General features: G+C 39.3%; 1 protein-coding gene across 1 annotated transcript in view; it reads left to right on the forward strand.

Annotated features, from left to right (window-relative positions):
• The window catches only part of ZFYVE26 (zinc finger FYVE-type containing 26), a 49,341-nt gene that overhangs the window by 4,841 nt on the left and 19,427 nt on the right, over positions 1-25,073 (forward strand). The window contains exons 5-24 of the mRNA XM_085323329.1: positions 1,253-1,383; positions 2,192-2,356; positions 3,551-3,639; positions 3,954-4,114; positions 7,118-7,324; positions 7,888-8,541; positions 10,865-10,954; positions 11,673-11,738; positions 12,968-13,119; positions 14,469-14,667; positions 14,958-15,221; positions 15,395-15,514; positions 15,770-15,937; positions 16,918-17,145; positions 18,449-18,554; positions 19,324-20,063; positions 20,647-20,843; positions 21,700-21,804; positions 22,352-22,474; positions 23,743-23,919. Of these exons, the coding sequence (XP_085179455.1) occupies positions 1,253-1,383; positions 2,192-2,356; positions 3,551-3,639; positions 3,954-4,114; positions 7,118-7,324; positions 7,888-8,541; positions 10,865-10,954; positions 11,673-11,738; positions 12,968-13,119; positions 14,469-14,667; positions 14,958-15,221; positions 15,395-15,514; positions 15,770-15,937; positions 16,918-17,145; positions 18,449-18,554; positions 19,324-20,063; positions 20,647-20,843; positions 21,700-21,804; positions 22,352-22,474; positions 23,743-23,919 (4,142 nt within the window). The remainder of the gene's footprint in view (positions 1-1,252; positions 1,384-2,191; positions 2,357-3,550; positions 3,640-3,953; positions 4,115-7,117; positions 7,325-7,887; positions 8,542-10,864; positions 10,955-11,672; positions 11,739-12,967; positions 13,120-14,468; positions 14,668-14,957; positions 15,222-15,394; positions 15,515-15,769; positions 15,938-16,917; positions 17,146-18,448; positions 18,555-19,323; positions 20,064-20,646; positions 20,844-21,699; positions 21,805-22,351; positions 22,475-23,742; positions 23,920-25,073) is intronic.

The raw sequence follows: 25,073 nt of genomic DNA on the forward strand, positions 1-25,073 counted from the left end.
GTATGTGTATAAGTTTTTTGTTTTTGTTTTGTTTTTTGTTGGTTCAACTCCAGCTTGGGGTCATCTTTGTGGGAGGAGGTTCCATTTCAGGCCAATAACAGTTTAACTGTCTCAGTAATTGTGAAACATTCAAACATCTTAATATTGGAAAATATTTAGAACTGGAAAGAGACACGGAAGAGGCCAATACTGCAGCTGGATAGAGGATTCAGTCCCATCATTTGAGACTTTGACGGAGCTCTACTGTTGTTTGTGTACCAACTATAACCCTGTAGCTTCCCTCCAGCTCCCAAGGTCTGGTACATTCAGTTGAAGAGCTCAGTTAAAGCTGGGTAGCAATCAGTGCCCATACTCTTGTCAGGAAAGTGGCAGGTGAGTGTGCAAGGAAGGAAAGGCTAGAACACTGCTCTCTTCTGCTTGCCTCTGTTGGTGGAGGTGTGAGTCAGTGGGGTTTGTATCCTCTCTTCYAAAGGTTCCCTTCACTCCTCGGGATTGCTGAAGGGCAGCTCAGGATAATGAAGCCCAGTGGGCTCTAGCACTTCTCACTGTAGTTACAGATAGTGCTCCCTTGTGGAGGAAAAGAAACAGAGATATTGGGAGTAGTTGAATTCTCACTTTGCACAGATCAGGGAAGTTCCTGTGCTGAAGAAGCCTTTGCTAGTGCCTGCAGAGCAGCCTGGTGTCGCAGTACAGAAGTGAACGTTSTAACTACATACTGAGAAAGTGTGTATGGTGAGAGATGAGGAAGAAATGCAAAGTGATTCTGCTCTGTAGATCTGAGCTAATGCCGCGTGCTGAGCAGGCCTCTGCTAGTGTGTCAGCAGTTCGGATGAACGTTTTTCTGGYTTTGCAATCAAACTTTTTGCTCATCTGTAGCTCAAAGAAAAATCAGTGGTTTTTGGATGGGGTTTTGATTTGTGCTCAGTCCAAGCTAACAGACTTGCTGGTTATCGAATAATCCTAATGATAGAATGGTATATTAAGAAGTCTGTTCTTGACAGAAGTCTATCTCCAAATTAAGGATGTTTCCACCCTATTTGTTTTATTTCCTTTTTCTCCATTTCTCTGACTGGATTTCTCATTATCTAGTAACAGTGTCTGTGAGTCTCGACTATTAAAATAATAATTAGTYAGTATTTGTGGAAATGTTGGAAATGGAAAGTGTTTCTCAGTTTAAATTAACAGTGGCTATGCTTCTTTCAAAGGTATCCCCTCTGTACTAGAAGAAARATCTTGTTTTGATGTGTTTCAGGCTCATCTGAGCAGCTGGATACAGAGCGAGCAGTGATGACTTTGTTCTCAGATCGCAAAGAGGCTGCTTCTTGGAAGACTGCCTATTTCTACTGCTTGAGCGGCAGCAAGCACTTTCTGGAACAGATACTGGTATGGCCATAAAATCATTAAGAGGGAAACCCAGTGGTGGCTACTGTCAGTCCCTGTATTCCAGATATCTTGGTGGCTTGCAGAACCATTTTATATTCTCCTAGTGCTTACTAGGAGGCATGACTTCCAAGAGCAAGGCATTAATAACTCCCCTCAATTTAGCTGTATGATAGACTCAAGGCATTCAGTGAGATTTTGGAAAAGCTCCTCTGCATGCAAACTGAAGATTGGATCTTGAGGATTTAGGAAGTTGTGTGCTCTGCTTGCAATTCTGTTGGCTGTTCCTGTTGGTCTACCCCATGACCTTGGACTAGACGCTTTGCTTTTGTGAAACAGGTAGACTTCAGGTAGGGAGACTTTTCAAAGGGTTTGCAAGATGAAATTACTATTTGTAAAGAGCTTGGAGATCTGGTGACAAATACTCTGGTACAAATTAAACTATTTGAATGTATTTACATGGAGAGAAGAAACAAAATTGTGGCAGGGAGTTACTGGTATGAATTTTAAAGTTGAGTGTAGCTCCACTTCTAGATTAAGCTACTGATTCAATGTTCTTACATAAAGCCCTTGATAGAGATCTACTCAGTAGAAAAAAATTAATGATAGTATAGTGAGGGAGTGTGAGTCAGTTCTGTAGCAAGCATTTGGAGTAACCTGATGGCTTGTAAAATATGAACTTAGGAAACTTCCAAATGCAGAACTTCACCCTTTTTGTGAAGCTAATGCTGAAACTGCTCTTCATTCGTATAAACTACTAGGTTCTTAACTCTGCATTTTAGAAAGGTAAATACTTCCTTTTGTTTTCTAGGTGACTGCATTAACTTTACTGAAAAGAGAAGACTTCTCAGGCCTGAACAGCTTACTGAGAAGGGAATTCAACCCCCTCAGTCGCCTTTTGATATTGCTAGGATGGACTCACTGTCATAGCTTGGAATCGGCCAAAGCATTGCTACGGGCTCTTCACAAAACTCAGGTAAAATGGCAGCGAAGGGAAGTGGGAGTGTTAAAGTGTTGTGTTCCCAGTCTGAATCCAGTTAATGCAGTTTGTTTGCTTAGATTGATAGTTGGATTTCTGACCTTTATTTTTCCTGATTAAAAAAAAAAAAAAAAAAAAAAGGGGGGGGGGGAACCATGTTACAACCTCAAATTGGGAGAATCTAAATTGCAAATTTTCTTCTAATCAAGAGAGAAAACAGAGTTTCTAGGGAGAATTTTAATCTTCTTGAAAAGAGAATTTGCCTTTCTGCTAATCTGTGGTCTGAATATGATTACCTTGAAATCATGAGAGCTCACCGTACTGACCTGTTCAGCTTTTTGCTGTTTACACTAGAGAGTGYGAGCCAGCAGCAGCAGTTGACTCTAGTTTTGGAAGGAGCAGGAGGCCACTTTGCAACATCACTTGACCCCAGGGACAAGCACTGGATGGTGACAAGTTCTAGTCACAACTAATCTGAGTTCAGTAATGGAGGAGCTGAGAAATCTCGTATATGCATTCCTAGAATAAAATAAACTATGACACAAAAACAAGGTCTGTGACAAAGATAGACCTTGTTTGGGAGTCTTCCTCTTTGAAGAAGTCAGAACTATCTCTGGAGGTGCAGTTGCAGTTCAGTGATAGCTGCCTGCAGGCAGAAGTGGTGAGACAGGGATCTGAGACACTGCTAGATCATCAGGGCAGATCTAACCTAGGCTGATGTTGCCTTAAGGAAGTTCCTATCTAATGCCTATTCAGTAGTCTGTGTAAAGTGAAGTCTTGGTCTGGTTCTAACAGGCAGCCATCTGTAGTATAAAAGCACATGGAAAAGGAAGATGAGTATCTGCTACCTAGAATAGCATGTGGTCTGGTACATTATTAGTTCTAGGATCTAAAGTTCTGGACTGTCATTAGGAAGCATTAGTTGTTTTTTTGAAAGCTAAATTTGAGCAGGGAGGTAGCCATCTTCCTGTGGTCTGTAGGTATGGCACCTGATGGCTGTTTGACTTTTCCCATTCAGATAGCCTTTTCTTGCTGTCTTTGTTTACAAAACTGATAGTTTTCTGCACTTAAAATTACCCGATAGATAAGGAGTCTTATTAACATCCCRTATATGACATAGGCTTGATTCTGCTGTTGTGTTTGACTAGAGAATTTTTTATAAGAGGAATTTTTATTTGCCTTTCCAATTAGGATCTGTGCAATGATTCAGTGTTAAAAGATTTCTGTGACGGACTCTGGACTCARGTGGAAGTCCTTGAATGGTGCATACAGCAAAACAGGTAAAATCAGATTTTTTTTCCAAACTGTCTTACCAAAGCTACCTATTAGTCAAAGTTACATATGATTTGCCTTAGTGAAAGTTACATATACAAATAGAAAGTRTAATTCTTTCTGTGAATCTGGGTTAGTAGTCTCCTAGTGACTGTATAACACAAGCTCTTGAAATTGCTTCCTGGATATCACTTACGCTATTTTTTATTCTTCTTAATTGCAGTAATTTGGTTGAATCAGTTAGCATGAGACAGAGGTCTTTAAACGTGATTGAGAGGCCTGAGTTAGTTTATGCCACCTTTTTCTTTGTTCTCTCTTGCAGTGTTACTATCCCAAAGAAAGTTCTTCTGCAACACTTGCATGGTCTAGATTGCCACACTGCAGTATATTCTCTTCATCACCTCACTAATCTACTGGCATTGAAAGAAGATGATGTTATTGAGCTTCTTCAGAAGGTTCCTGATAGAGACCAACATATGCAGGGTAAATATGTAGGATCCTGAGGACACAGATATCCTTGATCCATTGTAGGGTGTGCTGCCCAATGCTTCTATTGGGAAGAATCTGTTCTTCTGACCTGCTTTTGTATATCAGGAAAATATCATTTTTTAGGCATTTTATGGAAGAAAAAGACCCTTGAAATAGTCTTTTGAAGATAGTAACAAAACTTTGCACATACTCATAGTATGTGCATACTTTCTGCCAGACTGTTCAGGAAAAAAAAAAAGCCTGAAGATCTTTTTGTGTTACTTAAAGCTGACTTAATTCTAAAATTATCTTATGTGCTATTGATTGTCACTTACATATAATACCCGTAGCTTGAAAAGTTAAGTTTGTGTTTTGTATTTCAGCCCAAAGTATACCTACCTTTCAAACAAAAGGGCAAAGCCAAATAATGTTGACAGTATCTCATATCAATGTAGTATCTTCATTTTTTAAAAATATTTTTTTTCTTCTAATATTAACCTTAAATGCTAATATTACAGGCTGGCTTGTGTTACAGGCTATCTTTACATCAGACAGGCTATCTTACACAGATTTTCCAACCTACCTAATGGGAAGCAGTTTTCTATCCTTTCAGTATCAGACTGAGGTGGTTATTTCCAGTCTTGTTTTTACAGGTGGTGTTAAATTATAATTGTCTTGAATAAGTCTTTAAAAGACTTTATAATTGAGACTGTGTATCGATCTGCTTAGTGTCCTGCTTTTTGAAATTAATGGGTTTGGTGATAATGTTGAATTTTTTAATCAGTTGTCTTGTTTTAATTCTGTCCTACTGGAATTCCATCCTACTGGAATTCTATCAAAAATTTTTTGAAGACGGAAGAGGTAGGCCCACAAGATCATCTAGGAGCTGGATGGCTGTGGCAAAAAAAAATCTATCTCTAGTTTCTCTTCTTTTGGATCACTTCAGTTTACAGAAGTAGTTAATGGAGGACAAGCCCTTCCTTTCCTTTTAGCTCAATGATTATTGTAAACCATTTAATAGTTTACATTAGAGTCCATAAATTGTTTAATAGAATCTCCTTTATAATAATGTGTTCTGAAATTTAAAGGGAGGAGAGAAGTCTTCAGGTTTTTGGTTTGTCTGATCTGATAGTGTTAACAGGCTTTTTTCTTCCCCTTACCAMATTTACTTTCTTCTCATTTTGACACATCTGCTTGTTAGCAGCAAAGATGAAATTGAAGAAGTGGTACTTGTTAACAGCTCTATGCAGGCACCACTCAGATCAGCATGTAAGCTTGTGAACCATCATGCCAATTAATTAAAAAAAAAAAAAGCCAAAAGCTTTCCCATGAGTGTTATAATTCAAAAATAAAGTGTTAATATTTCTGGGTTAGGAAAAGCAAATGATTATAGTTACCAAATAGTTCCAAGGAAAAGGGTTGGGTTAGACACAATTGTTGCTGCAGATGCGCTCCATCTAAGCCCTTCCGTGAGGGAGGCAAAACTATTAAATTTGCATCCGATTACCAGTGTGTATCTTGTAGTATCTCCAGCAAGCCTTGTATCTCCAGCTTGCCTATTTTGAGACCTGTATTTTTCAAACCTCTGACTTCAGTAGCCTGAGRTCCTCTTACTTGGCAGTGGTGAGAACTTTTCAGGTACTACATATTAATATATGGAATTTCCTGGTGAATTATTGCATTGCCATGTCTGCGTAGGTTCTGAGCAGGACGCATATTTGGGTATTTCTTCAGTTCTCTCTGCTGTGTACATTATAGTTTCTGCCATTGGTGCTGCTTAGAATTGCAGTGACAGGAAACAGCGTGTTTCAAACTGTGTGCTTTTTTTAAATTTGATGTGAGTTCATGCTGGTRTTTTAGTTTGAAACTCAGCTCAAACCGTGTGGATGACAGTGCTGAAATATTCATAGAAAATGCCTTTCAGTTCCTGTGTTTGGATAGAAATATTATTAGCACATCAAACCAGTGCTCTGTTTAAAAAAAAMCATAATGAATGCTTCCTGTGCATGACCAGGAGGCAGAGGGACCGTGTATGCTTTGTATAAGAATGTTGTAGGATAGTGGATTCAAATACTGATATAAGTCTTGTCACTTTTGTGCTTCTCTTCTTGGGCAACTTTTGCGTAGTAGTTTGATAATTCATCCAAAATCAGCATGCAAGAATTTATGACTCTGTTGCCTTCCTGGGTGAAGGGAATGATGATAACATTTTGCACATTATTTGCTGCTCTGCTRTTTCATTATGGTAAGAAGGAATCATGTCACTAGCATGTGACAATTTCTCTCCTCCAAAGAAAGGCAAAAAGGGAAGGAGTAGGTCCTGCAGTGCTTCTCTAAGTTGCCTTTATCATACCTATCACATGATTGTGGGAGTTTGGTTGTTTGGTGTGGGTAGGTGCGTGGTTTTGTTTGTCATTTGTTTTAAGTGTAAGTCAACTGCCAAATATGTAAGTGTGTGTGTGTATATATTTATACACACACACACACACACACACACACACACATATATATATATATATAAAAATAAATGATTGGTTTGGCTAGCTGTTATGGATAGACTCAGATCACAATGTCTATTTATTAGTACAAATCTGTAGAAGTGGTGGTACTGTGGTCTCATGGCCAGTCTACACTATCTATCAATTTACTGTGTAATAGAACACACATTCTAGGTTACTGTAAAACCTTGTGTTGTAAATGCAACAGCACAGCTTAACCATGTACTTGTAATGAGACTTATTCATGAGCTAATTTTGATCATTCTGTGTTGTAACCTGGTCCAGCAATACAAACTGGCAGATTTCCCTTTTAGAAAGGGATCCAGACTTGATTTTTTTTTCTGCTCTCCCCCCCCACACAATTTGTCCTGAAGTAACAGTGGGGTAGAGCAAAGCGCAGGGATGCAGTTGACTGAGGAAGAAAGCAGGATAGCATTGCTCTGGAAACAATGGGAGAGAATTAATCTTTGTTTTCTTTTTCTGCCCCCCGATTGCCCCATACCCTTATTTCCCTCCGCAGCAGCACCAGTTCCTAACATCCTGAGCCAGCAACGCAATCTGGCACTCTTTCGAGCATTTTGTGCAATGAAGTATGCTATCTATGCTCTCTGTGTGAATTCACATAAACATTCTAAGTGCAAAGATTGTGTGCACAGCCTTCTTGGTGATATCGCTGAAGATGCAACTTCTCTCGAAGAACCGGCACGTGATCGGCCTGCTTTCTCAGGTTCAGTAGCTTCTGTTTCTCCATTTGCTAGGCTCTAAACTGTGATTTAGTATTAGGATAATAGTACACCCTGCACATGTATAATGTTTTTACTCAGCAGGCTATGAATGCTTTGCAGACAAGTCTATTGGCATTTCTGTGAGGTGTTGTTACCTTCAGTAATCATAGATATGGACAGGCTATGTGCCTTGTTCTAAAGCAGTTCAAGTAATTGTATTAAAACACAGTGCAAGAAGAAGGTGGTAACAGATACAGGATAGCTGAAGCAAGCATATTTTCATAAGAGCTCATTTCTCAGAGCCAGAACTGATTTAATGGTTGAAATGGGTATAGTCTGAATTTGTATGTAATTGCAGAAGGTAATAATTGCAACTAGTGAGAGGAAGGAGGCACGCTGGCCTTCCAGGTGTAAAACACTGAACATACAGGTACTTGATTTGTAGAGGAATGATCACTTCTGAAACACTGGGACAGTTGTAGGATCTTTGTGGAGGGCAGAGGTGGGAGGAAAGACATCCTGGAAAATGTTGTAAGCATCTTTATTTTTATTTTTACATATACAGATTGCTCATCAGTCTTTCCTCAATACCTTKTGAAATGTCAGCAGTTCTTAAGGAGTGTTCCTGCTCCTCTGCGTCTGGAGCTTCTGGAGAACATCTTCTCCTTGCTTTTTGTTTCCTATAGTGACCTTCACACTGAGATACTCCAACCTGAGGACTATGCAGAGGATGACGATCTTGACAAAAAGAGCTCTACTGTCAGTGTAGAAGGCAGTGYTAGCCGGCAGTCTTCCACCTCAGAAAGTCCACAGCACCTAATAGAGGCTGACAAGAAATTAGAGAGGCACCTTCCAGCTGCCCAGACAATCCACTCAGATACTCGAGTGTTTTCTGACTCAGAGTTGAGTAGCAAAAGCTGTAAATCCTCTCAGCAGAACTGTCTGGATCTGAAACATTTCACCAACGGTGTCAGTGGGTTTTTAGTGGATGATGTGGCCATGGATGCTTTCCTCACATTGCTCCTCAACCACCTGGAAGAAATTCAGAGTTCTCTCCCATGGGACTCCAGTAATGTGCTTCGTGAGGAGCTGGAACTTGTTGAGTGCTTGAATCTTTCTGCAAGCAGAGACTGTTTTGAGAGTCGTGTGTTGCAATTTTCCAAATGCCTTTCTGAAGCTCACTGGCGATACAAAGTGGTGATGAGTAACAGAAATGCAGGTAGGGATCGTATTAGGTGCTTTCTAGTGGTATCGATGCTGTTCTGTTACAGCTCTCCAGGCAGTGCTCTCAAGACTAAATTCCCTGAGTGTTATCAGTGAAGGGTCACATTTTGGTGGATAATAGGAGGATGCCCTACTTAAAGATCACTGGGATCTTGCACTGTTCTTCTTTGCGAGTGATCTCCGTTCTAATGAAAAAGTTCGAGGCTTCCCCCTCCCCTTCTCTTTTTGGACATGTTGTTTCAATTTGCCTTTTTTTTTTCTGCCCTTTAGTCACAAGTTTTGTTGACAGTAGTGATGCGAAGGGACAAAGTGGCGTAAGATCCAGTGCAAGCCAGGTGGTACCATCTCATTCATGAACGTAGTGTTGATTTAGCCCAGTCTTAGAGTATATTAGAAACATCTCACAGGGAATTGTGTTTTTCTGGGATGTAGACCACTYCTCAGGAGTAGCTAGGACAGCATGCTTAGGGACCTGTTTCGTAGCCTTGTCTGTATCCTACCACTTAGCACTGCTACTGTTAGATTTTTTGCTTGTATTTTGCTGTGACTTACTGTGCAACTCGGACCATACGAAGTCTGTGTCCGAAGAAAGACTGGGCAGCAGAGCAGCTTGGGCATCAGGCCTTCCAAGCGCAGGGGCTTGGTTGGTGAGAGAAGAGTATTTAGATTCTGGGGGTTCATCTGAAGTGCACAGGTACAAGTTTTGCCACCTGGCAGAACTTGGCAAAAAACAGGCACCTGGCAGTGTCTATTTCATAATCACAGCTGAGTGACTGGAATAGAGTCATCTTAGCTCTTATTAATAACAGTCCCTTCAGAATGGCATTAGTAAAACAGGCCCCTGCTGCCTCCTAGCTGTTACCATGCTCTTAGGAAATGATATCTTCAGAGCATCCTTATAGTGTCTCCAGCCTAGATGATAAAATATTTAAAATGCAGATGACTCCCTCACAGCTGAAAGCCATCAAGGGCATACCAGTGTTTGCCATGCTATTGCTTTCTTTATTCAGTTCTCAGAGTTAATGTGGTTCCATGAGTGACTTAAATTTGCAGGCAGCTGACTTAAAACTCTTTTCTTTGCTGCATATCCTGCCTGCCTATTAGCTGTAGCTTCTCCCCTATAAAAGAGAGGAAAGCAGTCTCTCCAGTCACTGGTAATGACACCAACTCCAGACTTGCCTTAGATTCAGCTTTATTTACACAGTTGGTAGAGAGCCGATACTGCGCTAGCCATGCTTTTTCACGTGAGTATCTTCAGTGAAAAGTGAATGATCGTCTTGAAAGATGAGCTTAGTTGTGAAAAGAATCTGATGACTATCCAAAATCTGATGAGTTCAGAGCATCTGGGGATGACTGATACGATCACTCATTGCACTAAGCTCAAATGAATCTAAGAAGGGGCCTTTCYAGACTTGGGTTTACCTGTTTCTGAAGTCTGCTCTTAACGGAGTGGATTTGCTGGGGCTGAGGAACTGAAAGCAAGAAAAGCATCCAGGAACAAGTGTACAGTTCCTAAGAAATCTTTTGGTGTCCTGTAGTTGAGGAGATGAACTCTTTTAGAGTAAGTTGCTCTGATGTATTTTCTTTTGGTCAGTTGTGTGAATGTTTCAGTAGGCAGTGCTCAGTCCTTATATTGAAAAGGACAGTAGCTTTCTGTGGGATTCTGTACTGTTTAGTGTTAGCTTCTTTCAAGAAGTGAGGATAATTATTTGGGAGAACATCTTCAAGGAAAGGCAGCTGCCTTTCCTTGACACTACATGAGTCTCAAATTTTGTCTCATGGGCCATATGCTATTACTTGTTCAGTGTCAGAGCTGTTGACTAGGTTGGTTTGAGTTGACTAGGTTGGTTTGAGTTGACTAGGTTGGTTTGAGTTGACATTATGGTTTTCCTGAAACAAATGGGTTCTTCAATACTACAGGGTAACAAGAACACTATCTGTTTTACTGTTTTCATTCCTACTTGTTTTGCCTGTTTCTAGTTATGTATGGGCTTGGACTTTCCCTGTTTTTCTGTATGGCTGTACTCATTAGGAGTGTGTAGAAGGTACAGTCCCTTCCAAGCAATATTAGATATGCAGGTGAAAATACACAGTATTGGTTGAATTGTATCAAAATTACTCTGAGGAGCTGTTTTAAACTTTACTGCAGAAGAGTTCTTTAGCTGAGATCAGGTGCGTTTCCTTTGTTCGGAGGTTTGCCATCAGAGCTCTGCCTATGTAGATTTAGATAAACACAGATACTTGTTTACCTTGAAGGGTCCTACCTATGTCCTGTCTAGCTAGGTAATGTTTTTGTGTTTGAACTTACCTTTTCACAGAACGTCAGCTTGCATCATCCAGACGATACTGCTCTTTAATCAGATGCTCCAGCCTAAGGAAGCGAAGTAGATCTCAAAGGTACAAAACAGGTGGGTTGAGAAAATGATTTAAAGACTTATCTGAAGTGCACCTCATTGCTGAGCTCTCATAGCTGAATACAGTTAGATTTACTGGACAGGAAATAGCAAACTAGATTTACTTCCTTTAGTTTACTAACTGCTTTGAAGTGTCATGATCCAGTTCTACTTGGATCGATGTTTTTGCTAAAGCCTACCTGCACAGCTAAAAGATATCTTATTTTAAATTGAGCTAGGRAAATAACTTCTTTTGTAAAACCTGATTTTTGAGGGGAAACTTGCAACTACAATAGCAATTCTTCTGTTATCTCCACTATATCCAATGACTGTTTATTATGTTTTTATTGATATCGCTGTAGTACCTAAGTCACAAAGATTCCTGTAAATTTGTATCTTAAATTAGCACCCTCACGACAAAGTTGGCTCCCTCCCCCTTTTCTGCTTAGTTTTTAAAGGATAAGGCCAGTTTTACAGTGGGATATTTCCAAATAAGATGCTTTAAAGTGTCTGACATTAATCACTGAAAGGTAAGAGACTTTGGGGTGGCCCAGAGTTTCCTTCAACTCAGTGTTTTCTGCATTTATTGTAGACATCTGTGATGGCTCATTTGTGAGGTACTCCTGAAGATCTCTTGTGATTACCCTTATCTGCTATTWGTAGTAAATTGTGATAACCTTGCCTGGTGAAAGTATATTTCATATGCTGTTTTTGATTTGTTTTTCCATTTTAGGGAAGGAGGGAACTTCTAGTCCATCGTTAGAAAGTACAAGTAGCGAGCTAAGCACCAGTACCTCAGGTATTAAGCCACAAAACAAGAGTTGCTCTGTTTTCTCGATGTGCCCTGAACAAAGAATTTGTTTGGTGATTTACTACTCTGCAGGACAGAATTAGAACTCTTTGCTGCTTAGTGCTCCCACCTGTGGCAGACTTTTCTCTAGTTAAATAGTATATATTTCTTCTCAAATAAGAAAATGGTTTTCTTTCTTGGTGTTCTTTTTTTTTTTYCAGAAAACCATCAAAAAAGGTAATATAATAGATCATTAGTTGAGTAATGCAGAACATACTTAACTTGGAAGAAATCAGTGTATGAAGCAGTGCAGTTATTTTTCTCAGGGACATATCAGAATGCTGAACAGATAGATCYATCAACATACAATTGTGATCCTTTTAAACTTGGCAGCCAACTTCTGTTGTTGTGCATAAACATGACAACTCTAGCTAAAACAACCTACTGCAAAGCTTATATTGAGCAGTGGCTGTTATGGAAGTTTGAACTCTTTACAACAGATTTTTGAAAGAGTGTATCAGYGAAAATTGTGCTAATACTTAGGCTGAACAGAGTGCAGATACCTTTCAAAATCACTTGCTACTACTGACATCTTGTTCTCYTTTCCATGCTGACTGCACTAGTTTTCTTTGTGCTTGTTAGCTTTTATGTTAACTGTGGTTTTTGCCTGACTGTCACAGATTGGCTGTTATTCTGGGGTATTTAGTTTGAATTATGCAGTATAAAAATTCAGTTGATTTTTTTTTTATAGGAGGTATGTGTCTGTTCTATCCACAGATGCCTTTTTTTTTCACAGAAAAAAATAAATGTTGTCACACTGAGTGTTTTGGGGTTATGATCTCATGGCTGGCTTTGAAGGCTAGGACTCATCACCAGCCTCTGCCTTGGATTCTGAGGAATGAGTGAATCTGTCTTAAATTCTTGATTTATTTGATCCAGTACTTGATATTCTTCCCACTATCAGTATTGAACCAGTGCTCTAGCATAGCATCTGCATTATGTAGCTGCTAAACGCTGTTACATTTGGGTGAGAAGCGAAATGAAGGTTCTAACCAACCAGTCAAATCTTTTGAAATTTTTTAACAAGGGGCTTATATAGTCTGCTTCATGCTAAACTGTTTGTAACTCTACTTCTATATCTTTGTGTTAAATGARAAGTATTGTTATCTGATAATTGACTATTGTCTGATGAAATGTTTTCCCGTAATAACATACTGATTCATTCCCTTGTTTTGCAGAGGGAGGTACTAATAATGTGTCTAGTTGGAGTGATTTGGAAAGTAGGATGAGACCACAGCAGCAAAACCTCCTGATTCCTATGATGCTTTCCCCACCAGAATCACTCCTAATTTCTTGTGTTTTGAGAGGAAATTTCATAGAAGCTCATCAGGTAAATGATCTGCATATATATTTTATGCAACTTAATCTAATTTGGTAGTGGCATTTGTCATTGTAACATTGGATGAATTTCATGCTCCTTCTGCATTAGCAAGCATAGAGCAGAAGCATCTATCTGGAGTGAAAAAAATGACTTCAGCAGTAAAAATACGTGAAAGGAGCAAAGCTGTTCGAAGATGACATCCCAAGAGATGAGCCCAAGAAGGCTATTGTGTTTTTTTTTTTTTGATTTCTTTTTTTCCCCTAGTTGTATAAAAATTGCTCGTCTGAACCTGGGTCTTCAAAGCATGGAAATATTTAATCAGGGCTGACTAAGCTTACTGTATCAACTGAGTGAAGGAGAAAGTAAAGAGCTCGTATGAAGTCTCTTGAAGAAGCAGCATTTGAGCTGTGCACTGTAGTCAGTGAATCAAAATCATGACTCTGCCACTTTTAAGCTCAGTGGTARCATGCAAATATATTCTCTACCCAAAGTGGTGAGTACATTTATTTGAAGGAGGTGTGCTAAATTCAGTGTTGAAAATAGACAAAAAGTCTTGTAATTACCAGTCTGCATACCTGTAATTCTGTGCTCCATGACAATTGTGCACACCTTTCTGTATGTGGCTTTTGGGCTGATGCTCTGAAAATGTATTTTGAAGTATGTCAGCAATTAGATCCTCTGCAAAAAGCAGTGATGTGGCTAAGTTGGTATCAGGGCAGTTGGTATCATTTAAGTGATGCACTGGTAGCAGTTGAGTGTGCAACTGGTAAGTTCTGTTTAACTGCAAATACACTACTTCATCTTTTCCCTACTTACAAGCCCAAAAAGCATCTATATTCCTTTGTTACTCTGAGTTTCAGCATCTCTGATGGTAAAGAATTCAAGCTTGGTTTGCATTCTGGTTTGATAGCAGAACTTGCACAATTGTGCTTATCTACTCGGTCCTTAAATATCTAGAAGGTATTCCTTACTGAATAAGAATTTGCTTGAAGTAGTTTATTTTGGACACCCAGCTTGCTAGGTTTTTCTTAGTATTTGGTGTATTGAAATCTTGAAGCCTAGTTCTGAAAGATGGCTATGCAGATTAATTCAAATCTTGTCTTGTAGTGCATGATAGCTGAGCTTTATTAAAAAAAAGTTCAAAACGGTCTCTAAGGCACTGTTCTTCAGGAGCTAAAAACCCTTGGAGAGAGGGGAATGCCATTTCAGCCCACTGTTTCTGTACGCATCTTTTTTTAATTTCTATTTTATTTTATTCCTGGTCATCTCCTCCAAAAAACCCCCAAACCCAGACTCTGTAACCTCTGAAAACTTCTTTTGCTGTGCACTATAATTACATTTATTGTTATTCTTGGAAGGTGGCCTTGATGTTTAATCTGGATACTTCGTCTTGTTACGGTGAGTTGGTTTTCATGGAGCGCTACCAAGAGGTAGTACGAGAGATGGCTAAAGTGGAGCACAACATTGAGAATCAAACATCAGATGTCACCGGAGGCATCAGGAAATCTGGCAGCGGCTGTTCAACGCTTCAGGCTATTGGGAATGCAGCAGCAGCTGGTAAGGACTGGGTTTTTTTAGTTCTGTTCATCAAAGGTGAAGAAGTAGAAAACAGGGAAAAATAACTTAAATACTCTCTTAAGTGTGATAACTGTTCAGGAGAGTAAGTGGGTCATCTTTCTCATAGAAAGAGACTGAGAATGCTGGAGTTTGCTGTTGATGCAAACTGGTCCATGAAGCAGGCTATCTGTTGGATTACATTCTTAAAGAATTAGAAAATCTTATCCATTATAGGATCTAAGATAAATATCCAATTTAATCAGTGATGGTGTATTCTGCTGCTTACGTAGGTATGGTATTTTATTCCATCTCGGATGTTACTGATAAATTGCTAGCAACTTCTGGAAGTCTTGCCCCTACTCTCCAAGAAAACTTCTGGACCAGCAACATCCAGCTTGAGCATACTGATCCTCTGCGGGAAGTCCTTGAGGACCTCAGTCCTTCAGCAATGGCAGCATTTGACCTAGCTTGTACTCAGTGCCATCTTTGGAAGACTTGTAAGCAGCTTTTGGAAACAGCAGAAAGAAAACTGTACAGTAGCCTTGAAACTCAGGGTAGGCTTTTGACTTTTCTGTTCATCAGTAGGGGCATGGGGATGGAAGAGTTCTTTATGTACTGTGCTGCTTGTGCAAATATCTGAGTGTTACTGAAATTTCATTTTACGTTTTCATATTAGTTTCACCCTTTTTCCACTCTTACTTTGCCTTTTGTCCAATGACTTTTCTAGGCCACAGACCTGACTTTGTTTTATTGCACTCTGAAGGCATAAAGGGCTTCCCAGCAGTTCTTCAGCAAATCAGTAAAATTCTCAACTATTCCTGCACTTCACAAGGGCAGTCCAAGTCAGGTAGTATACTTTGCTGATACAATTTCCCATTTGAATGTACTTATCTTCTGTTGAGATGGAAAATTTGAACTTTTCTTTTTTGACTTCGTATTTAAAGCATGGCCAACAAAAAAGCTAAATTCTGAATCAGCTGTGAGCAACTCTGATTTGGAGAAACTAGTTGTGTTATAATATAGTTTTTAGTATTAAACATCTTTTTCTGTTGCAAAGATACTTCCATTTCTTGTGTAGTTATTTCTTTCTCTTTCTTTGTAGAGATCTCAGATGAGAAAATAAATAGTCATTTTCGATGYAGTATTGTAGACCTTCTTCTGCAGACTTGCTACCCTGCCTTGACTGAAGAAAGTATTACTAATGAGATTGTTATATCACAACATCTTGATCAAATTCTAAAAGCACTGACACATGTTGAACATTCTGTGGGTGAGTTAATTTCATGATCATCAAGACAATGCATCTAAACTGTGGTTTGTCTTGTGTGGTGTTTTGTTCTGTTTTTGTTAAGCTGTCTGCAACTGAATGAAGTTCATGGGTGCATTCCAAAAAACTGTAAACCTAGCAGTAATGTTTTTCTGTGTATGCATAAATATATATACACTACTTATATCACAAATATTTWAAAAAAATATGTCTAATTCTTATAATACAAGCATTCTTATCAGAGCTGAAATTGGGAACTTACCAGAGAAGAGAATATAAATGAATATATCTGAGATTATTACTTTTGCTTTTTTTATCCAGTCCTAATAAGGAATTCTTTAAGTGTATTTTAACCTGACAGCTTATAGATATTGTCTTCCTGTTGCTTTTTCCATCACTTTTATAAAAAAAAGCAGATACACTTGTAAAACTATTGTAACATAGTATACCTTCCAGTTTTCGTGGGGCTCTCAGAGGAAAAAATTTCCAGAATGTTTTCCAGGGTTGTAGAACTACTACAGTTTTTTGGGAAAGCTCTATGTTTTGTAGCACAGGGGTGTTTCTTTCCCCCCCCCCCTTCTTTCCCCTGCCTCTTCCCCCATTCACCAAACTTCTAAATAGCATATAGATGTTCATAAAATATTTCCAGATCTTATGATTAACGAGCAAAAACTTAGAAGAGCTCTGAGAGCTAAATATTTTAGGGCTTAAGGACTGGTCAACGGCTGTGTTTTGGAATAAGTTTGTGTTAARATCATGCAAGTAGATATATTTCAGGCTTTTCTAAGCTGCCGGAGGAAAGGTTGCCAGTTCATCTGAACTATTGATTTATTCTGCCATCAAAATTTCTATTGCTTTCAATAAAATTTTAACGCCCAGAGTGCAGGCTGTAACTGTAGAGAGGAAATTACGCTGAATGTCTTTATTTTGTGGCATTTAATTCTTACTGGAATCTAGAATCTGCATCTTTTCTCTTAAACCAGACTCCAAAGGGAGCGTGCTTAGTGCCTTGGTAGAACAGGCCTCTCTGAAACCTCTGGAGCTGGAGAAACACCCTGTTTGGAATCAAACCCGGCTCCTGCTGAAAGCTATTGACCAATGTATCCAAACTGTGCCAGAGAACAGCACGAAGACAAACTTTGTGAAGACCTTCTTTGATTATATTACTACACTGGCTGCTGTTGCATTACGAAGCCTGAATACAGAGCTAGGTAAGTGGTTTTTGCTGGAAAGCCTGACCATAGAAGTTACCCAAACTGCACAGTCTGGCCTGCTTCTGAAAAGTAAACATGTGAAAATGGCTCCTTGCCCAACCGATCAACTACCTATTTAGTTATACCTGCTAGTTGATTGCAGTGGGAAAAACAAAATGGTAATATTAAGCACAGACCCAGATTCTGCACTTAAAAACAAAACCAAACAAAAAACCTCCCCAAGCCTTCTTAAATACTGACTACTACTCCAGTAAGGAAAGGCTGACTTTTGCAACCAGTGGATCAGCATTCTGTGTATTTCCTTGCTTTGTTAAAGGCAACCTRTGTCCCACTGCTGTAGAGTGAGAGGAGGAGAGTGCTTTAGAAGGCAGACCGGGCAGAATTTTTAACACTGAACAAAATGATTGTGGTGGTTCTTGAAAAGAAATGTATCATCAGCATATATAGTTATTAGAAGGAAAACACTGTTAACTGATAAGAGAAAAACACTTTTTTTTTTTTTAATAGAATTCAGTTTAGCTATAGTAATGCAAAATACCACAGTACTGGTTTTAGAGAGTGTAGAGGATAAGAGAAGAGGACAAAGAACCATTTTCAGACATGCTAGTTCAGCTCAGGCTGCTGTTATGCCAGCAGTACCTTCCGTACGTGATTAAATCCCCGGGGACTTACTGCTAAAAAGAAAAATGTGATAAAGATGGAGTTAGTCGTGTTGCACTACAAGATGAAAGGAAAAAGTGAGTCTGAGAATTTGCTTATGCTTACTCAGTATTGGGTACAAAGGCGTTTCAGCAATGCTGGCCAGGGTTTTATTCCATTTTTAAAAGTACTTCTGTGTTGTTTTTTTACATTCCCCTCCCCCCATCTCTTTGTTCTCCTGGAGCTAATTAGGGTAGGGACTCTTGAATCTATATAAAGAGAATCCTTGGGAACTAATACTGAATGTGTTCTGTCTCTCACTACAAATACACATTTTGGTTAAAGATTGAARTAAGGTTGCTAAAGCAGTTGTACCTAGATCTCACTTAAAAGACAATGACAATCCATAAAGCACTCTGTTCTGGTAATACATCCAGTAAAATGGGAGCCAATGGTGCAAAGTTTGAAAGGCATATCATAATTATAAATGCCTTGTAATTTACTCTGGGTTTTACCTCACTTAGTGAATGCAGACCTTTGAATGTGAGCAAAGCGGCTTCAGGCTCAGGCTGACTTGTATTTTTCAAAGAAGACTTGGTTGGTGTATTCAACTAATGTGTTTTCTAATAATAGATGTTCTGTCTTGCTCTAATTTTTAAAGATCTGTCTGCAGAAGTGAAAGTGGGAAATCCTTTCGTACTGTTACAGCAGAGTCCATCTCACCTGCTCTCCCAACTTGTGTTTGAGAAACAGGTTCATCCTGACAGGTTGGTGCTTTTTGGGTATACTTACCTAGGTTAATTTAGTGTTGGTGAGTTTGGACCTCAACCAAGATTGAAGTCTTCTGTGGCTACTTTGCTCTGTCCCACCAGCAAGTCATTTAATGTTGCAAGGGTTGATGTGCAAGGAGAAGCATAATGACTGACTTCTCTACCAAAATAGCACTGAAGATTTTTGCTAGTTAAGCTCTGGCTCCATATTTTTGAGAGTTGCTCTCTATTGAGGTAAAAAAGTGCCTCTGTGTGTATTAAATTTAATCTGTGACAGTTGAGAGCAAAAGACTTGCATCTTAGAAGTATAACAAAATAAAATAGACCAATAGAGCTTCTTAGGAAGACAGCTGGGCATGGCTCTTGCACTGGCGAGTTAGTAGATGATCAACAACTTTGAATRATCAAAGTTGTTTTTGTCACAAACTAAATTGGGCTGGCGTGGAAAGTCTCCAATTTGAGATTTGATAAAGTACTACTTAAAAAGATTTAGCAGTAATAATAAACTGTTTTAATATGTGGCATTTAGGTAGAAGTTGGTATCGGAGAACTAAGTTCCAATTCTTGAAAGGAATGGCAGCATAAGCTCTAAATTATCATCCTTGTGCTGTTTAAATTTTCTCATGCAGGGTAGACATAGGATTTGGACCCTTCTTCTGAAGGATATAAGGGATTTTTTTGCAGATGCTTGGAAGAATTATAAAAGCAGGTAATTGAAGTATTGTTTTTTGCTTTGAGTAAGCTGGTTCTGTTTTCAATCCTGCAGACTTTCTTCCCTTTTGGCTAAAGAAGAGTTGAGCTTGAGTGTGCAGCAAGTTATTGTTAACTGTTGCTGTGAACCGCTCTACCTGTGCAGTGCAAGGCAAACCAGCCAGACAATGTTCCTTCTGGGAAACATAAGCAGCCTAGCATGCCTGTATGCCTACAACTGCCTGCCAGATGTTGAAATACCTATCCACAATCCTGCAACAGCCTCTGAGGACATCTCTGCTCAGACCTCATTCTCTGTGGCTGACCTGAATCGGAACACGCTCACTGCCTCCTCCCTGGACTATCTAAAGTCTCAGTCAAGGCTAATGGCCACAGTGGCATGTTTAAGTGCATCTAATGTACAGAAAAATCCCAAATCCAATTTATCATGGATGGAATTTCGGGGCAAACGAGAGGTGCCATTAAGTTTGGAACAGATTTCTAGAGAGTGTGAGGCATTGTTGAAGGAATTCTCAGTACTGGAACGATTCCTCTTTACTATGTTTGAGCCACTTCAGAATCAGCAGGAGGAAGGCTGCAGTTTGGCTAGTGTCCTCTGTGGCAAGGCACACATGTCTCTGGTTCTCCTAGGATTGCATTCCACGACAGCTGTTGAGGTACTAATGGATGTCTTTGAACAAGCACTTGCAGCAAAGGATTGGGCCAGAGCTCTGAAGGTCTTGGATTTATACAGCCAGGGTATGGAGGAGCTGGCCAATGTAGCGGATGCTGTGCTGAGCTGTGCAGCTGCTGATGGTAAGAAGCATTATGTGGGTTTTTTTAAATCTTATTATAGAGTACAGCCTGGCACAGGAGGTGGAAACCAAAGACATAGCTGGTGGTACTTGGGCAAATCTGAAGAACAGAAACTAATCCCTTTCCCTTCCCCAAGCAAAGCTTTGTTTTGCTGATGGTGTAGTTTGTTCTACAAATGATCAAATCTTAACATTGAACTTGCTGTGAAAAAAAAAATGTACTACAGAACTGGGATCGATCTGTGGTGTGATTTATTTGTGAAGAGCTGAATACATCAGGACACGTTAATTATAGTACTGTTAATGGAACGCCTCTTGCAGTGTTATTGTTCTGCCTTCAAGGGATACATGCATGATGTATCCTGAAAGGAGGGTCTGTTGGGAGTCTAAAGACCTAAGTGTCTCATTCTAACTTTCACTACTTCCTGAAAATCTGATGCTTGGGGCGAGTCTAGCACAGCTTCTCCAGCCCTGTACTGTTGTTCTCTTGGTTCTCAGTGCAGATGAGGGTCGTCTTTTCTAAACCACAGAAACTGAACTTAAAACTGGTGGTTTGTGTTTTTCCCTCCCTGTTCTCCTAACAGGTAAAGATGGTTGGCAGTACTTGTTCCCAGTAAAAAATGCAACCCTGAGAAGCAGACTGGCCCTGCGCTGTCTAGACAAATGGCCCCTTGATGCCTGTTTGGAAATGCTAGCTTACTGCGCCTCTGATTTGGACATAACTGATGAACTAAAATTCGACCTGCAGAGCAGAAAGAAAGAACTACAGATTTATCAGAAGGTACAAAGTCATTCTGTTAAGTAACCAGTAAGACAAAATGAATAACAGGGAGAGAATATGCATATTGGAAAAAGCCGTTGGTTCTTTTTTAAGCACAGTAGCTTTTCAAGTCTTTCACTCAAAACAGACCGTGTTTTCAGTACTGTTTAGTATTGGATTTAATATCTAGTTAATGGTTCCCCTCCATCCTTCATAACTCTTCCACTCACCTGTTAGACTTTAGGTTTGCAAACACTATTAGACCTAAACTTTTGAATGAGGCCACTTCCCCCCCCCCCAAGTAATTGGTTTTCCAGTGTGTACAAATGCAAGAACCTCTGGAAGTTTCCCATGGCAGTCCATCATTTTATAAGAGGTGCAATGTGTCTAGGCATGGTCTACGGGATGAGTGGCCCAATGGGTGTCTGTATTCCAAAACGATGCTTCTAACTGTGACATAATGTAGATACTCAAGTKAAGTCAGGCAAGCTGGCCAGAAGTTCAACACAGACTGAAAAGCCGGACCAGGCAGAAAGAGGAGTTGTGAATTCTGTCTGCCAGCAGAAAGTTACCTCAGCTATATCACTGTTAGTGCTAACAATGTCTGCAGTATGCATAGTCTTTGAGAAATTGTGCCTTAGAAATCTGTTTGCACAAAGGTAATCATAAATCCACACCTCTGAGAAAATCCTGTAGTTCTTTTTGGCATAGAAGTGCATTATATCATTCCAGAAAAGGGTGAGATGAATGGGGGGCCCTTTTTGATTTCCTTGGTATGAGGCAACTCATAATGTGATCATTTCAGCCATTTTCTTAGACTTAATGTTTTTTTATGGATAATGATTTTTAAAATCTGTGCTACGCTAATTTTTTTCAGATATTGAATTTGCAAAACGAACCACTGTGGAGTGACTGGCRGGATCTGAAAAGAGCATGCACAGATGAGCCTCAAGCCATCATGGATATCATTTTGAAGGCAAAGGTTAGGCATCTTCATTAAATATTATTGAACTAGAACGCATTACACTTTGAATGGATAAGTTTGTTGAAAATAATGTTTTAAAACACCGATCAACAGATTACCTTGCAAGGAAGAAATTTTTTTCAGTTCTGTGTTGCAGAAGCACATTCAAATGTGCATTTAATGTCAAGATTTACATGCAGAGTCCAATAACTCTTATTCTGAAATACAGCCTGTTCTTTTTCTCTTAAATTTTGAAATCTTTAGTGGTACAGCTTTTGGCATTATACAGGCTTAATTACTTTGTCAGTACTACAGATCCCCATTAGAGATAGCTTGAGAAGTGTCTGCCCAGAAAGACAACTTGCCTACTGAGAGAGATGAGTAGTCTCAGTATGGCCTGTGACTGTGGCAAAACTGAATCTCTTCTTTTTCTCCTTGACATTTTAACTATTTATTGGAATCTAAGCTACAGAATTTTTTGAAGTTGATTAGGATTTTGGAAGAAACAGCTGCATCAGAGCGAGTTGGGTTTTTATTTATGTTTTTTGCTTGTGTTTTGTTTCAGGATTATGAGTTGTGTGAAGAATGGGGCCGCTTGTATCCTGTCCCAAGAGAAAATTTGATCAGCCTTCACCGTGAGCACCTTCTCCACTTACTAGAGACAGGAGATATGGAAAAAGCATTGAAGGTAACAGCAGGACTCTAAAGGTCAAATTAGTTGAACAAGGTGTCCAAGCTTTTGTCACTGTGAGTTATTCATACCAAATGGATGAGGGGAGAGGGGAACAGAGCTACCCTCTTTGTTATAAACGTACAAGATAACATGCAGAGTTGTTTAAATCTAAGACCAGTGTTGAATGCTGAGGTCTTTAGTTTTCTCTAACTTAATGTCAGCATCTACTTTTGAGGTGTTTTTTTGAGTTGTTGTACCTTTCAACTCAAACAGCTCAAACTGTAAGGTAGAGCGTTCCAGAAACTTTAAGCCAGTCTTGAGAAATGCTTTTATTTAACAGTTTATATGAAGTTTTTAAACCTTCTCTGTGCTTTTTCTGCAACTGTGAGGGCTGTGTACTGTTTTCTTAAATGACAGTTTTGGGGTTTTTTTTTTGAGAGAGAGCTGAGAATAATATCAGAAAATGGTCTGTGGACTGGTCTGTGTTTTGTCTTTTGTTCTGTCTCTATACTACATGTTGGCAAATTGTTTTATGGTTATTAGGTTGTAGAAGAACTGCTTTCTTTGACTCTTGGGCATTTTGCTGTTTTTTTCTCCTTTAAAGGATGCCATTTGCTTAGCTCTGCTTTCAAAGTCCTCCCTTTCACCCAGTCCACTTAAGTGAAAATATAGCTTGGCAGTCTAGTTTCGGGATGAAATAATGTAAATGCCTTTATGGCCATTCTAATTAAATAGAAATGTGAGGCGCCTTTTTATTTGAAAAATCATGAGGAAACATTATTGTGCTGCTTGAGCAGAAGAACCAGGAAGTGAAAGTAATAACAAATTGATCAGTTAGGCTTCAGTGCCCAAACTTAAAACCAGAATTCGTACTTTATTAATAATTAGGGGGCCATTGCTAATGAGAGAGTGAAATAAGTGAAGGCTGTTCCCTCCYCCCTCCCCCCTCCCCTCTCTCTCTCAGATTATACAGGTATTAAAATTAAAGTACTTAGTGGAGTAGAGCTTTCTCACTGATGCATTCTCTGCCTCATTCTTTGCTTCATTTTTTTTGCTTGCTTTCATTGTAAATCTGTTTTGATTATTAAATGGAGCAATTGGGCAATGAGGTAACCTATAAGTAAATGATAAATCATCATCATATGTATGTTAGAGGCTGGTGCGAGTTAAATAAAATGCTTGTAGGACCATCACAGGGCAATAATCTGTTATGGGCCATGTGATTTAAAGAGTACTTTCCAGGAATGTACTTGGGATACGCTGTATTTTGTCTGTATTTGTAGCTCTTGCAAAGAATAGAAGACCCTGATATTTGCCTTGCCATCAGTGAACAGTCCCTTGATCAGCATCCCAGCTTGGCAGCCTCTCACTTCTTGGCTGATTACCTTACAACTCACTTCTACAGGAACCTGACAACTGCACGCCATAATGAAATTCAGGCTCTCTATATGGGATCGAAAGTGAGTAAAACTGCTGTAAATTTCACAATGCAGCAATGTATAATTCTATAAGTGTCTGCCTGCAAATTTTTACCAGAACCTTCTTACCCTATAGGACTTCAGTTCATGAGTCCTGTCCCTACTTTTGCTGACAGCACTGAAGGAAGGATGGCTTAAAAGTAGTCTTTCCCTTCACCATCTTTGTAGTTACCATATTTTGAGGTTATTGCACCACCAATGTGAACAGAGTATTCTTGTGTCTGAGCTGTGGGGAGTGAAGGACCACACAACAGAGGAGGGAAGTAAAATTGAGGTGTTTATCAGAACAGTTGCTATCTTTGATAAAAGTGAGAAAGAAAGCATCCTAAACTTACTCTCTGATGTGTCAGAAACACTAAGTGTCCTTCCAGTGCTACCACTATTGCCTGTGTAGTAATACAAATAGATTTATGCCCACTTGTATAGTGGTCTTTGACATGCGTTTCTTGTATGGAACTCCCAAATACCTTCCAAAGGTGAGCAGTATTATTTCTTTTTCTGGATGACCATTATCACTACAGAAGTCATACAGGCTCTGCTTTCYTCCTGGGATTAAATACATTAAGCAGCAGATGCATGCATAAACAAAATGCAGTGCTTTGCATAGTAGGTGCTTCTTACAGGGCTACAAATAGCTTACTCCAGTGCTTGGTGCAACGGTTTTGTTATCCCTCTTGGAGGGTATGACGATAACTTGAAAAGTGTCCATATTGACTGATCCTCTTTTGGTGAACTGCTCTTACTTTCTCCTTTCTGTGCTTCCTGAAATGATGGATGTAGTGAAGAGATGAGAAAAACTTGAGGGTTGGGCCAACGTTTATTAAATAAGTTTATTTTAATGGGAGAATGTGCTCTACTGTATCAGAACATCGCTGTCACAGGGTCCTTCTCAGAAATGAGTCAGTGTTTTATAGAATGTGAAACAGATCAGGCAGAAACCATGTGATTTGTCCAAATCCACTCAGTAATTCTGTAAAGGAAATAGGAATGGGCCCAAGAAGTCCCATCTGCATTTCTTAGACTCTAAGTGTTATTCCATTCCTTACCTCATAAGCAGCTCTGCTAGTTCCTTATCTTTACTCTTACAAAAAAAAACAGATTTGGGGATGTATAATTTTAATTTTTTTTAATTGTGT

Source organism: Rhea americana, unplaced genomic scaffold (genome assembly GCF_003343005.1).
Source record: "Rhea americana isolate MKP2758 unplaced genomic scaffold, rheAme1 scaffold_84, whole genome shotgun sequence".
Taxonomy (NCBI): domain Eukaryota; kingdom Metazoa; phylum Chordata; class Aves; order Rheiformes; family Rheidae; genus Rhea; species Rhea americana.